At 34.5% G+C, this 15,982-nt stretch overlaps 1 protein-coding gene across 1 annotated transcript in view; it reads right to left on the reverse strand.

The window, feature by feature from the left end:
- SEMA3A (semaphorin 3A) overlaps positions 1-15,982 on the reverse strand; it is a gene marked incomplete at its 3' end in the record, with an annotated part of 166,877 nt that overhangs the window by 13,453 nt on the left and 137,442 nt on the right. Inside the window, exons 12-14 of the mRNA XM_079545666.1 lie at positions 11,685-11,904; positions 6,592-6,683; positions 3,350-3,391 (exon numbers count right to left, since the gene is read on the reverse strand). Coding sequence (XP_079401792.1) covers positions 3,350-3,391; positions 6,592-6,683; positions 11,685-11,904 — 354 coding nt within the window. The remainder of the gene's footprint in view (positions 1-3,349; positions 3,392-6,591; positions 6,684-11,684; positions 11,905-15,982) is intronic.

The raw sequence follows: 15,982 nt of genomic DNA on the forward strand, positions 1-15,982 counted from the left end.
CAAAATACCTCCCCGATTTCTAATAAATGTCTTTAGAACATTTGAGGACGAAAAACGCATAAGGAAAAAAAAGAGAGAGAGAGAGAGAAGCCAAAATAGAGTTACTTAAAGAATTTATTTCTTGTATGTAAGTTCATGAAGTTCAGTCACTGACTATAGCCTACATAGGTGCTGCACAGCCTGCAGGCTTCTGCCCTGTTTGCTCTTCTTGTCAGTTTTAGATTCCAGCTGGTGATCATTATTCTGGACATAGTAATATATAAATTCAGGCAGTATAAAATTTGGAAAGTTGCAATAGAATGATTTGTATCAGTGGTCTGACCTTACTTTGCCATATATAGACAAACTGCCTTTTGGGCAAGGAGTCTCTAGCAAGAGGTTTTTAATTTAATAAATCAGTGGATTATCAGATCTAACTAGAGGAACAAAAAAACAAAAAACAAAAAACAAAGCCAAAAAACAGAAAGGCTAAAAAGAAAATAGCCCTCTGAAAATCCTTGAAGAAATATCAGAGCTCCAGAAAACTTGAGATTAATATTTTAAGCAATCCAGTGATCTCTCCACCCCACTGTGCTGCCCACTGTATTCTTCCCTAGTGTTAGAAGGAAGATGGAGCTGAGAATTCTCCGTCTGCAGTTAACAAATCAAAAATTAGTAAGAGATGAAAAATGTGAATGTTTAAAATGAAGAACTTAAGCAGAATTTGAAAAAACAAAAACAGAGAAACAAAAACTTTAGAGAACAGGACACTCAAATCCCACTGAATTTTGTTTTATGTCTTGAAATATAACTATTTGATGCAGAGGAGTTCAGGAACTTGTTTAAGTGACAGAAACATTATCAACTGGCCCTTTTCATATGCTCCTTACAGCCACGTTGTTTTTTTTTTTAACGTAACGAAAAACTACGGAGTCCTCCTGGGCAGACTCAGGGCCAAGTACAACCAGGGTCTTGCTGGAGGCCTGGCACTCACAGAACTGTAATTGAAGAGGCTGTAGAGTTTTAGAAGATGTTGTCTTCTCAAAGTCTGTGTCTACTAGTAACTGCATAAGTCATTCAAGTGATAATGCTACATGAAGTATGTACTCAGAAGGAATATGTAGCTTCAGTGAAAAAATGTAAATATAATTCTAGTTAGTTAAAGACAGCAGACCTGAGAAGGCCTATATCAACTGAATTGCTGAAAGTCACTCTTTCTCAAGAATCAGAATTTATTCTTACTTACAGAGGCATGGAAGCCTTAGAGCTTTATATCATTTAAATCTTCAAATAAATTCTCCTGAAGAACTTGAAGGATTTAGTTATTAGGAAGAAGGTCTCTTGTAATATATAATTTTGACATGACAGCAAAAGAGGTAGCTTTGAACATCTAGTGTAGTAACATATTCAAAAATAAGAAGAAACTTCATGATTTGTTAGTGAAGAAAATAAAGTGATATTTTTGAAAGTATTCAGTAGGACATGCTAGTTCCACTTTTTACATCTTATACTCCTGCTTTCTGCACTGCACAGAATTATTGTGCCATTTATAAGGAAAACACCCTGCTAATTGAAACAAAATGAGTAAAGTGTTTGAATAATAAAACTACAGTATTTTGAAATCAAAAATATAAAATGAAAATGTTGCCAAATACTTATTTGATACATAGAGACAGTGCCAAAAGCTTTTCATGCTGTCATTTTTAGCCTGTGGCTGGTTGACTTTCCATGAGCTTAACTTTGCCTGTTTAAACTGTGTTTTACACTCTTTTTCAGATTTAGACAATTTTAGTAGTGTACATTTGTTTTCAAAAGACTTGGGAAAAATCATAATCTCTCCTGAATAACTAAGGATGCTTTGAAGAAGCGACTGCACTAAAATGCAAGTCCTATTATCAGACATGATTGGCTGCTTGAAGGGAATGTACTTATACAAATAATCCAAAGCAGACCATTTCGGTATGGAGTGAACATATGTATGTGTATATACAACCTGACAGGTTTGTTTTCAGATATTTCAGTATTCAATAGTATTTTTTTTTTTTTTTTTTTTTTTTTTGTCCAGCCATTTTTGTTGCTCTAGTTGATAAATGATGTTAGAAAAATGGCCCCAAACAAAACGTTTTCTGTCAAATACATGAATGTATTCAGACAACTTTCCTATATACAGTATATTCTGAGTCAAATAGGCAGCATTTCAAACAGAATACTGGGCTCTGTTCAGTAATGTAGAAAGACAGGTAAATGAGTTAATTAAATCTTATTTAGAATACATACAACTATTAAAGCATCCAATTGAGCATGTATTACCAAATCTCTTTAATACTGACAATGACATTAATGTAAAATTAGTGAGTGTGAACAAATTGTTGTAGTAGATTAATACAGAATTTTTCTTCATTTGTTTACTTGTTTGTTTTGAATGGAAGTGATATACATCTAGCTTAAGTAGACTAGAGTGTCCTAGTCTACAACAAACAATATCTCAAGGGCTTCCTGAAGTAGAAGCAGCATGGTTATCCTCAGTGCTGCCTGGTACACTCTCTCATCCATGATTCTAATCCTTTTTTTCAGCCACTGAAGTATCTGCAAAACTGTATGCTATGATCCGTTCCGCAGAGTATGTTCTGTTGATATGTATCTTCTTTTGCTTATTTTATATAGCTAATTAGCTTCTGGGGAGAACAGAAGCTAGGCATCTCATTATTTTGCCGTACTGTATTATATAGTCCTTTGCATCATGTCTCTGCCTGTTTGTAGACTGCACCATTTTACAGACTGAAAAGTCTTCATTTACTTAGTGTCTCCTTACAGGGAAGCCATTCTATTCGCACGCTATGCATCCTACTGCTTATCCTGTGCTTATTCGTATTCCTCAACCTCTTTTCTAGTGGCTCTGGTGATTATTTTTCTGGTGATACTTTCTTCCAATACTTCTTCCATGCCTATCCAGAGCCAGGGACCTGTCACATGACCTGAATCTTTATTTATAGCATTGGAGTTCGTAGAATTTGCGACTAATAATGCAGACAGTAAACACTAGCCCCTTTGAAGCAAGGTACAAAGCTTAGCCACTCTTTTAGAAGATTTTCAGTAATAAGAAAACTCAGTAATGTGCCATTTTTTCTTGAGAGCCTCCAGACAGAAGGTTAGTTTGTTTAGTTTACACCTTACCAATAGGCAACACAAGCTAGGTTTTTCCTATTGGATTTATGTGTTACATTCTTCTGAGGAAATATTGCTGTTTATGTAAAGGGAAGGGGTGCTGCTACTGTAACTAATGTGCATCTCCACTGACTGCCAAGTTACTGTCTAAAAGACAGAGACCAATAAATATTTAAAAGTGATTTAAAGTTTGTGGATACAGTACCTGTTTTGTGGAAATCTTCATTGCTGAAATAACAGTGGGTTCCTAAGAGAAAGAAAAAAAAAAATTAAAGTATAAAATGAGTTATTTAAATACATAAATTTTGCCAGAACACTATTTGCCTAACTTAGAAAAGCTGTAATAAGTAGTGGTGCTTCTTAGTAATAGTGTTTCTTGTTGTCTCTTGTTGTGGTATATTTTTTACTTATAAGTGAATTAGAATATACATGTCCACATACATCTTTGTAATTACAATTGTAGAAGTATCATTTCATCTGATTCTTACAGTCTACAAACTCTTAAAGTGATTACTTATTTCTCATTTTGAAATTAAATTCTGCTCTTAAAATTTAAACTTATTTAAAGAACGTCTCAGAAAATATGAAAATAATGAATATTATTTCAGCTAAAAATTTGCTATTGGTATATCATGCTTTTCATTATGTAAATTAATAACATTCTCACTAAGCTTTCACACTTGTGTAGCTTTTAACTTGCTTATCCTGAGAGAATTTGATATGGGTTGGTGGATGTTAAACACGTGGGCCTGCCTTTCCAAAAAGGTTAATAGAGCCTACATTAGAAGGCATCAATTAAGTGTAACTTTTGTATGAAAATTGAACTCATGGGTTTGTTTGTTCAGCTGTTCAGAGAAATATTGCGCAAATGGGTTAAAAGAGGAATTTGTTATCAATGTAACAGATACGGAAGGCTAGGTTTGATGGAGTTATAAATGAAAAGCACTGTATTCAACAAATTGCAATGTAAGTAATTAAATACATTCTTTTTGATACACATAGACTCTTTTGCAACTAAAGAAAACTTAAATTTGGTTATAATGTATTTAAAATCAATTGCAAATTCCCTATTGAAAGATACATATCTTATGCACACAAATTCTGTTTATTGCACCAAAGTATGTTAATGATCTCTTTAAGGCTTAAATGTATGCCAAATGATAAAAATGAGCTTTCAAGAAAATCAGAACACCAAAATCTTTTTATGTAGTCAATAAATACATACATAAAATAAAATAACAAATCTGACATTTCCATTATCCATAGCATTTCTGTAAAGACTGTCTGAAATAAAACTTTCATTCCATTTATCTCCTTTCTTTCACTTTTATATTTTTTTAATCTCCTTTAACTTGGCACTTCTACTTGATTTAGGAAAGAGACTCATACATTATCAACAATTGCCAAATTACCTTGCATTAATGTAATGACTTTTACATGTACAAGAAACAAAAAAGCTGGGAGCCACAAATTACTTGTCTCATTATCTGTTCATAGTTGGCATTTAGAAAAGAAAGAGAGAAAGATAAAAAGAGGGAAAGAGGGAAAGGAAGAATGGAAGGGAAGAAGGAAGGAAAGAAGAGAGGAAGGGAGGAAGGAAGAAAAAAAAAAATTTCCCTCAATAGGAAAACCCAATCTTAGAAAAAGAGATACCCATCCTTTCAGGACTCAACACAATGGTCTTTGTGTAAGGTTGGTACAAGCTGGACACGAGCCTTCAGTGTGCTCTTGCAGCCCGAAAGGCCAACTACATCCTGAGCTGCATTAAAAGAGGAGTGGCCAGCAGGAAGAGGAAGGTGATCGTCCCCCTCTACTTGGCTCTTGTGAGGCCCCATCTGGAGTACTGCGTCCAGGCCTGGGGCCCCCAGTACATGAAGAATGTGGAGCTCTTCGAACGAGTCCAAAGGAGAGCCACTAAGATGATCAGAGGGATGGAGCACCTCTCCTATGAAGAAAGGTTGGGGGAACTGGGCTTGTTTAGCATGGAGAAGAAGAATCCATGGAGACCTCATTAGCCTTCCAATATTTGAAAGGAGCATATAAACAGGAGGGGGAATGGCTGTTTACAAGGGTGGATAGTGATAGGACAAGGGGCGATGGCTTTAAACTGAGACAAGGGAGATTTAGGTTTGATATTAGGAGGAAGTTTTTTACACAGAGGGTGGTGAAGCTCTGGAACAGGCTGTCCAAGGAGGTTGTGGATGCCCCATCCCTGGATGCATTCAAGACCAGGCTGGATGCGGCTCTGGGCAGCCTGGTCTGGTGGTTGGCGACCCTGCCCGTGGAAGGGGAGTTGAAAGTAGATGATCATTGTGGTCCTTTTCAACCCAGGCCATTCTATCATTCTATGATTCTATGATTCCATGATTCTATGATTCTATGAAGTAAAGGCCAATACAATGTGTATATATACATATATAGATAGAAAGAGATAGAGAAAATCATGGGTGAAAAAAAAATACATACATATTAATATGCTCTTTTTTGGTATGTTGTATCTGCTCAGAAGCCAAAGATAAAGTGATGGCAACTGATTATAATAAGTACATAGTGGCTGCTTCGAATATGGCCCTTGACAGAACATCTGCAGTGACACCACACAGTGTGGGGCTCACCCACCATACACGTCATCTTCATGCTTGTCAGACCAACTTGGTGCTCCTGGCCAGGTATCAGCCCACTAAAGCCTGGGGCGTTTTAAAAAGTGACATAAAACAGCACTGACTAAAAGAATGATGTAGGGAATGTAAATGATTTGTTGTTGAGTACAAAATACAAGACATCCCTGGGATCTGTCTGCAAAGTGTTTGAAAGCTTTACTTGGCCTCAACTTACAGGAATGCCTGAATGATGCCATATTTTTTAAGTAGCTCAGACAAGAAAGCTTGGAAGAGACTTATTTTCACAAAGAAGTGTTAACAATTAGGGAGTGTTTATGGTGTCTTCTGTGAAACTCTGAAAATAAGGCCCTCAATTGCCTTTGAAAACATGAACACTTTGTTTCTGAGATTATTAAACATAAGATAATGGTGAAGATCAGTGTTTTTCCTGAGGCATTTTCCTACAGTTATGCTATGTGGGTTATCTAAATTGAGTTTTTATGCATCTATACAATTCTTCTATTGTATATCTCTGTGGAAGAAAAGAGACAGGCATTATTGCCAAACTTGTACATATATCTACAGCATGTAATGTCTGTAACATTCACAGATACAAATTTGTGTTTCAACCACAAAACAAGAGCCTAGAATACCATTTTTTTTATCATTAACCTTCAGTTAGCTCTGACAGTTTCAAGGTTTATTTTGACTAGCATCTGCGTTTGTAAGTGACAAGCTAATTAGAGGGTTACGTCAGGTTATTCTTTGGCTAGACTGCAAGAAGTTCAGTTTGCAGCTGTCCACTGAGAAATCTACAACCTGACACTTGAAATTTAGCTGCACTTACCCGAAAGACGGTCATTTCTTCCAGCAAGACTTCTTCTAATTCATGCCAAGTCTCCTTAGGAATTGAAACCACTTTAAGAACTGTTCCAATATCTTGAAAAGGGGAAAAAAAAACAAAAAACAAAAAAAAAAAAAGGTGTTTTCAGGTGCTTAAGAAGCATACTTCTACTTCAGAGCAATCAGAATCTCTTGTATGTAACTATTTCACATATAAAGATTGTGAAGCCACACCACTGCACATTTGTTTTCAAATGCCAACTGCTATTTAAAATACTATGGAAAAACACTGATTTTCAATAGAGCATTTGATTGAAATTTTTTAAATATCAAAATTCAACAAAAGTAACAAGAAGACAAACAGTATTCTATCACTCCCAAAACGGGCAGGACTGAAATACTACATTAATGACAGTATAAAATAACAGGTGTTTCAGCCCTTTAATTGAGGAAGGAAAAGCACTACATTCACCCAGCAATATTTTATCATCCATTTTGAAGTGTGTTTGTCATTCTTAAAATGCATGTGAAGATGCTGTCAAAAGGCTTAGTATGGATATAAAAACATCTGGACAAATGTTGTTAGACAGATGAAGACGTTAGATTTCCTAAGTACATCCCTGTGTCAAACAAAGTACCTAAGATGCATAAGCTCCTCAAGGCAATTATATTTCTCTGTGACATAGATACTAGTCTTCACTGAGGAATAAAAAGGAATGCAACTTATATCATCAATTTCAGAAATAGGTGTGGCAGCAGTTTCACACTATTCCATCTACATTTTGGGGGGTTTTACAATTGCCTTTAACATGAACAAGGCCACGACTTGAAGTTTCAGAGCTACAGCCTCTGGTTTTGTGAAACTGTTTGCAACTTAGGGCCATCTCTGTTTTACTGCTTCTGCATCTGTGATTTATTTGCTTTTATTAACAGAATCTACAAGGGGAAAAAAAGAAAAAGATCATTTCTAGGTTGGTACACGTTACTGAAGACTCGCTGAAATGTAAACAACTCTGCGTGTGACTTTTTAACCAGCGAAGTATAGTACTGTGTAAATATAGGAATAATCTCTGCAGATGTTTGATAATATGTATTCTGGGAAAATATAAAGCATTTTAAAATTGATAAAATACTTGAAATAACAGAATTGTAAAGATCAGCATTCTCAAAATAAAAAAGCATTGAGATATAAAAGCAAAAATTTATATATATGTGTGTATCTGTTCAAACTTCTGATTTTAAAAAAAGGATGATAACTCATTGTTTTCTCACTTTTTTTAGAATTAAAAATACAGGTAAAAATGAAGCAGATTAAATAGCATGAAAATGTTGGGGTTTTTTTCTTGTTTTTTTTTTTTTTTTTGTAAGTTGAGCGACTTAAAAGCCACTTTCATGAGAAAGTTCTGCTATTTCAGCTTCTTCACAGGAAATTTTGTATTTTCAGAATTTAATTTTTTTTTCCACAAAATATCTCCATCTCTGTTTTCATTCATTTATCATAAATTCATAGTTCTTGTTTTAAAAGGGAAAAAAAAAAAAAAAAAAAAAAATACCAACCAAAAACCAACTCAAATGGTTCTTTCTAAAAAAAAAAAACAAAAAACAAAACCACATTTTTCTATTTAGGCAGCTGAATGTGCAAATTAAGCTAGTAAGAGATACTTGATAAATTGTTTTGGAAGTGGTTTTCATTATGCTTACTGCCACAAATTGAATATATTTAATTCAAGAAGCAGTGAGAAGACTACAGAGCAAATGCAATAGGAACATGAAAACCAGAATGTTAAAGCACCATTTCTACAACAGATTAACGTAGAACAGATAATTTAATGTTAGTTACATTTGTAATGTTATGGATGCATTCATTGCCTTAATTACCTTGATAATTTGATGGCTGTGGCTTTGAGGAAAATATATTGTATGGGTAAAAGAGAGAATTGTGCTTTGATACATATAACAGTGCAGTAATTTATCGTGGCTGTATGCTCTGTTGGGTTATGGCTGTTCCCAGTCGCAATCCTTCAAATTCCATATTAGAGAAATATAGGTGCATTTTTGAAAAAATAGCACAACTGAAAGTTGTGGACCTGAGTTTGCACTGAACAGACATAAGTTGTTGTTTCAAAAAAGAAGTCTATATTTTAAGTGGATTCTGCAACAATTAAAGGCACTTAATGCCAGAGAAATACTCTGAGGTCAAAGTTAATCTCTACAGCAACTCTGGTCAGGCCACAGGTACCAAAGTGGAGGCTTTATCTCAGTTCCTGATCAAGTTTTACAGAATAGTGTTTCAAAGAATTTCACACAAATGGAATCAAGCTTCTCCTTTAGGATCAATAAGCTCTGCTGAGTAAGATAAGATTACTCTTATTAATTTGCTTTACTGACAGATATATCTTGACTGTGCCAAATGATCCCACACATCAGACGCTCAGGATATGCATTAAGTGCATATCTTAAATCCTGTTTTTCTGATATAATTTCAAGCATTCCGATATGATTTTATTTCCTTTGTGAAACACTGGTACAATCACGGTGGGAAAGAAACTGCTTGGTTGAAGATTTCACCCACAGGAAAGGAAAATGTGACCACTCTGGATGACTATTAATTGTTATGTTCAATGTTCAATTATCATCAGTTGTTCAATGAAAAGTAAAATAAAAGTATTTCCTCAACATGCTGAAATTCAGCAGCATGTGAGAATAATGTAGATTGCTGCCAGAGCATTGGGAAAATACAAAGAATGTAAGTATCTAATCTGATGGGAGAGACCTACATAGAAAAATTCCAGCCATATCCCAGAGAGCTTAACTCTGTTTTTGCCATAGATTCAGGTCATCAAATACAAAATTGCACTGTGACTAGGGTCCCTGATCTGTTTGGTTTGTTCTTTGCTTGGGGAAGGTGCAATATGCACTGATTGTGTATCTGTTTCTGGTTTCAATTAGAGCAGCCAGTTAAGCTCAGCCCAGTGCAAATAAGAAGACAGGGCCTTAGTACTGCCTCTTTCATTTTGCCCCTGCATGGAACACGTTCTTTACTCAGTCTGAAAACTGCAATAGGGTCAGTTTACTGAGAACATCCTTTGTACCTCAGCTCTAAGCATGGGTATTTTAATGCCCATTCTTGTTCCATGAGAGTCAAGCCTGCTGGAAAAAAAGCAGTTTTGATGACCAAAGATGGGATTTCAAGAAGCAATAGCACTGTCACAAAACTGTGTTTTTGGCTCAGAAATCTCTTTTGATAAGTGCAAGTAATAACTTTTCAATATTTTTCTTAGAATCATTGGATACAAATAGCAGCAGTTGGATGGGATCCAGAAGACTCACCACACATCTGAACACTGGTAGTTTAGAGAGCTAAGTGCTTAAATTCCCAGCTCAAAGTTAAGAGCTAGATATTGAAGCTTCTTTACAGACAGACCTTGCCTGGCTGATTTAGATAAGAACAGCCATATATAACTGTCCAAAAGTTATATCTCAGGTTTAAGTAAGTATTCCTGCACTGTCTGAAAACAGACAGGAACTTCTGCATAACTGCTCGTCTTAGTCTAATAGAGGTCTCTATGAGAGTACAATGAACCTCTCTCTGCAAGTACTTATCTCTCATTTGCAGAAACCAAGACATCTTTCTTAGACAGAATGCCAATTCTTTGTGAGATAAATGCCACTTCTTGTGCTCAAATCAGCTCCTTATGTTTGTTTAGTGTCTTAGCCTGCATGTTGAAGGGCTTGTTTCCTCATGCCACAGCCAAGGGGAATGTTGCCATTAATATTTCTGTGGGCTGAACCGTGTCATAGAAGACTTGTTGAAAGGCACAACACGCTGCCAATTGTAGATTGCATTAAACCACTTAGCATGTGATAGAAAAATGTAAGAATTGTGTAAAATCTACTTTTCAGTGTTTTATGCAAGAACATATTGTAACACTGGTATCTGATAACTCAGTTCTTAGCTTTAAAGAGCTGGAGCTCTTTCTGTAGAGCAGCACATCCTGCAATACATGTTCTGAATTGCTACACATACAGTGTGTTTAGTACACAAAGCTTCATCAGATCTCAGTTTTCGCATAATGTATTTCAGACATCAACATGAAAGAGACCTTGAGATTTATTGCTTTGGAAATCTGACCCCAAATCTAGAGTATCAGAACTGTATGAAAATCAGAAATTGACTGTTATAAGACAGAAAGCCAGACAGATATTTTTTAGGCCAAAGCTGAAAAGAAACAGTTGGTTTAAGGATTGTTTTGGTTTGAATTAATGGTTTTAATGTCTAATTATTAGCAATTATGTTCAATAAAAGTTTGAAATACTTCTATTCAACATAATGAAACATTAGCCACCGGAAAATTTTCACAGGTGAAGAAGGAGATCCACAAATATGAATCAGCAAAGGTTTATGGAAGCCACTGAAATTAAACAAATGCACACTGGCTAGTTCCTGACCACTGTTATTTCTCATTATTACCTTTCTGGGAAAATTGTATTCTCTGAATACATATTTCTACTTCTGACAAAGTGCCCAAGCTGTATCATTCTACAAGGCTTTGGAAAGGATATCATGTTTCTATTTAAATACTAACTCCTCTTAAAACACATTTTATGTGCCAGATATCTGCATCTTAGGTAAAATGATGTACTCTACTGGCTAAAGAACCGGGCATCTAAAAGCAATAGTTGAAATACTTAAATGGCACACAAGACATTTTTCTTACTTGGAAACATTCCTCATTCATTAATGTTTCTTATGATGTGCTTCAAAATGGGTACCTCAAAAACTCCATTTTAATACTAAATTATAATTAATAAGGCAAAATATTTCTAATAAAATTCCCTAATAAAAGTAGTTGGAAAAAGTAGTTTGATCTTACTCCAGCTGGCAATGCTCCTAAAGAATTAAGCAACGCAGTCTGAACCTGTAACAAATGTATTTAACAAAGGCCTACCCACACAGTTTTGAGTCTTGCCCCAGAATTTCATGAGTAAACATTGGAACATAATCCAGCATTCTGTCTTTCAGAATATGAAATTATATCTGATCCTTGCCTTTGCAAGGCCTGGAGGAACACTCAGCATAGTTTCAAAACTTCTCACCTGTGCCAATGAACATAACATCATATTGACCATCTTCTGCATCTACTCGATCTACTACTATCTGTGTGAACTGGTAATCTACATCCGTTTTAATCATGATTGGACGGTTGTTGATGGGGAATACTGGGTTGTACATTGCTGGATGACTTCTTGCAAATGTTATAACTTCATCAGGAAGGTCCTTGGTGGAGTCAAAGCCGCCAAATGTTTTACTGGGACACTGAAAATAAAAATGAAGTATTTTCAGTTTAAAACTGAAGAATATTAAGATATGAAATTCCATTTTGTCACAATCATTCCAACATTTTTATTTTATAAATAAACATGACAAGGGATCTAATTGTCTCTTGACAGCAAGAGTTAATTTTGCCATTTAAGGTCTGTGATTAATTTTTTTTTTCATTTTGAATTTAAAAAAACATAGTTAACAGAATATAAATGAACTTTACACATCAGTTTCTTTTCCACTATCAGCTGTAAACAGATTTTTACTCATTTACTGATTTGTGTTAAACTTTATTTGGCAAAAGGAACAAATCCTGAATTTTCTAAAATTATTCAGTCTAAACCAAGCTATTTCAGTATTGGTTTTCTATGCTATAGATAACCAATCTTTTTTGTCACTATTTAGTTTCAGAATATTCTCTTCTGAAGTTGATGGAAATCATTTCCTCTCTTGGAAATCATGCTCTCAAATGCTGAATTTAAAATTCCTGGTTGTCTGCCTCAGCAAGTTTGTGTAATCCATGTAGTTATGACAAAATGGATCCTGTTCTCTCTGCAGATATTCTTATTAGTGCAGTTAGCATAGGGTTTGACTAATCTGACTAAATGTGACACTAACAGTACATGTACCTATAAATGAGCTACACAGACTGGGTTCCAATTATCATAAATGGAGAGCATAGGCAAAATTTATTCCCACCTCATTTTCCCGTGGTAATACTTGAGGATGGTGGTTGATCACCACCACCTCATCCCTGTCTCTTCTGTAAAATTTGTAAGTATTTTATGTGTAATTAGAGGTTACTTCAAAGTAACCATTTAATAATGTGTTAGTATTGTTGAAAGGATGAAGAAAATGAGCCACAATTATATTACATCACTAATTTGACGATACCCAGCAAACAACTTACTGTCCCCTACTGCTAATCTTTCCACAGATTTATATTTAAGATATGTAAGACTTTAAAACCCATTGACAATGATTATACTCAGCACATACGCACTTGAAATGCAAACAGCAGATCTAGATACTTCAATATGTTCATACAGGATGTTTTTCAATTAAACTGAAAACCTAAAGGACAACCTCATTAACCCAGAATTCAGACCTTTCAGATGCTCACAAGAAGAAATCAATTGTTTTTACTATCACCTTGATCCAAATTATAAATAATTAATCAGAAATGAAATTAAAAAATCAATGTTGTCAAAAGGAGAAGTTGTTATCCTCAGCCAAGTGATGCTTCAAGCATGTACATGTAAATTGTCCCTTTTTGGCATATTTATTAGAAAGCAAATTGCAGCATTCTATTCCACTATATGGTATGAAAGGAACACAGCATATTTGATTAACACATATGACACAAACTAAGCAGAAAATAAGTTAGTTATCTATTGTATTTTATTAACATTTGACAGCCTTTTTATTATTATTATTATTATATATTCTTTCTTTCTGCTGAAATATTACCGAAATAAAATTAGATATGCTCTTCATTGGCCAAATATTTGCCTGTCTGAAAAATTAAGTTTCAAATTCTACACTTCAATTCTAAGTTTGCTTTACATCTTAATTAATATTCTAAATGCAATTCAGTGCTAATTACTCAGCTTAATTTGATAATGATTAATTGGATAATATATTGAAAGTGCTCTAAGGATAAAAATCACTACACGAGAAATAAGTATTGTTAACTGCAGCTGGGAAAAACAGTGAAAAAATCACTAAATGAATATTCATTTCAATTTTAAATAAATCCAGTTCAGCTGTGTTTCAGTTGATTGCATATTTACTTTCTGGCCCACTTTCTAACAAAGGATTTCACCAGCAGCAATCTTGACTAAGGTGTATTTTATGCAGCAAAATCACATAAATCTAACATTAATGTCATTATTCTGTATGTTTAAATAAGATTCTCCATTATGAGAGCCAGATTATTGCTTTAATGGTCTTCTTTCATGAGAATAAATAAGAAAACCTTTGTGTCTTTATTTCTAAAGTACATTATCTACACTGAACATTAATTCCATCACAGATAAAGAAATTGGTTGAAATGAAAAAAATACATTTGTTTGCTGTAATCCTTCCTTTGCCAATAGAGTGAAATGAAATGAACCCAATCAATAGGTGATTTAGCCTCTTCAGAGTCCAGATTGCTTGCAGAGGAATCTCAGCACGCACAACATCTGAAGAGGTAAAAGTCATGTCTTTCTTGTCTTAGAATATTAGAATCATAGAATGATTTGGATTGGAAGGCACCTTAGAGATCATCTTGTGCTGGCCTTCCTGTCATGGGCAGGGAGAGCTCCCACTAGACCATGTTGCTGAAAGACACTTCCAGGCTGGCCTTAAACACCTCCAAAGGAGGAGATATCCACAATTTACTTAAGTTGTGGTCAGAAAACCAGGAGAATCAGTAAAGACTGATGCTAATGACAAGATTGTTTTTTGACAGCAGTGAGTCTAACTAAAATTATTCATAAATGCAGTTGTCCTGATAAAGGTTGGAGAAATGAGATTCATCTTGGAATCAACTGAACTCTAGTATTTAGTACCTAGTATTTAGTATCTGTCCAGCTTCTCGTTTCCAATAAGTTATGTCAGGCATTTTGATAAGCTAGAAAATTTTACTAGGTTATACCCTAACTGACTTATTAGAAAAACTGAAAGGCTAAAGAAAAAGGCACATCTTAGTAGGAATCAAAACAGTTCCAAAACCAAAAGAAAAGATAGACTCTTGGCACCATAAAGCAGAGAAAAATTGAGCTTTGCAACTAAATTCACATAAAAGTAATATTAATTTATGAGATGATTTGGTATATATAAAAATCTTCCCTCATCTACCCAATAATAGCAAAAGATTAAATAGATAAATAACACTCTGTAGAGTTTAAAGGAAGAATCCTGGCAACTTCTGTGTTAAATATGAAGCTGATGTAAAATTGTTTACAAAGTTTTCCACCTTTTCAAAGGAACCTTTCATTTTCTTTTTCTTTACTCATAACGGGCAAGTCACCAGATGCTCAGGAAGTTTCTTGGCACCTCACCTATGAAATTCCTCAGATAATTCAGCACAGTTTAACTAAAGTGAGATCTGTAGCTGAAATACTCTAAGTAGCTCATGTACTGTTCCTCCCTCCCATTCACATTCTTCTTAGAAAGGAAGCTGAAAATCTGACATTTGAAGAAACTTAAAGAATCTTTCATCTCTGTTCTCAACAGATTCAAAGCCATTGAAAGTAAATTGAATTTTATCAGTTTAAGGAAAACAAAAAAACACAACAACAAAAAACTCTTCAGTAAGACATCTCACATTTCAAGATCAGTTTTGTTGTGCTAATACAAAGGAATGATTTCAGTGACTACAAATAAAAACAAAACAAAACAAAATCCTCTTTTTCAAAATGTAAGACACCAGGATTAGAATCACTAACAGTAGGAACTGGTGGTCTCAGACTCTCTTTTATTAGCATAATTTACAGTATTACTCTAGCTGTACAAGATGTGACTGCAGGACTATGTAGAACTTGGGCACTACATTCACCTTTAGATAAGAAAATTGTTTATAAGGAAATCTCAACATATCTACATGCTCTTGGTGAATACTAGTATAGACATGTTACAGTGAAATTGTAAGCATTAAATCCATCCTAAGAAATAAAACTTCTGTTATTCTCCAGAATTTATCTTTTAACTCCGGAAAGAATTAGTAACCCCTTTAGCAGAAGGAATGACAAGTGCTAGGTAATCTGGCTGTCAGGGAGCCACTGTTTTCTTTTACTTAGGAAGTCATTTTCATTAGTCCAAGTGTATGTATTGTCTAAATGTTGGAAATCAGTTGAAGGATCAGGTTTGAAATAGCAATTTTAAAACATACCAGACAAAATAGAAGGCAGATTTTTATTATTATTATTAATAGTAATAATAATAAAAAATCAAAGCCATTCCTGAATTATTTTCTGCCAGAAGAGAATTTAAGAACAGTTTTTAAGAAATTTTACAGACATATTTTTTTATTTCTACTTATACTTTCATGTATATTATATTTTATCTATAATAATGGTGTTCCAGA

The sequence above is a fragment of the Tetrao urogallus genome (assembly GCF_951394365.1).
Source record: "Tetrao urogallus genome assembly, chromosome: 1".
Lineage (NCBI taxonomy): Eukaryota > Metazoa > Chordata > Aves > Galliformes > Phasianidae > Tetrao > Tetrao urogallus.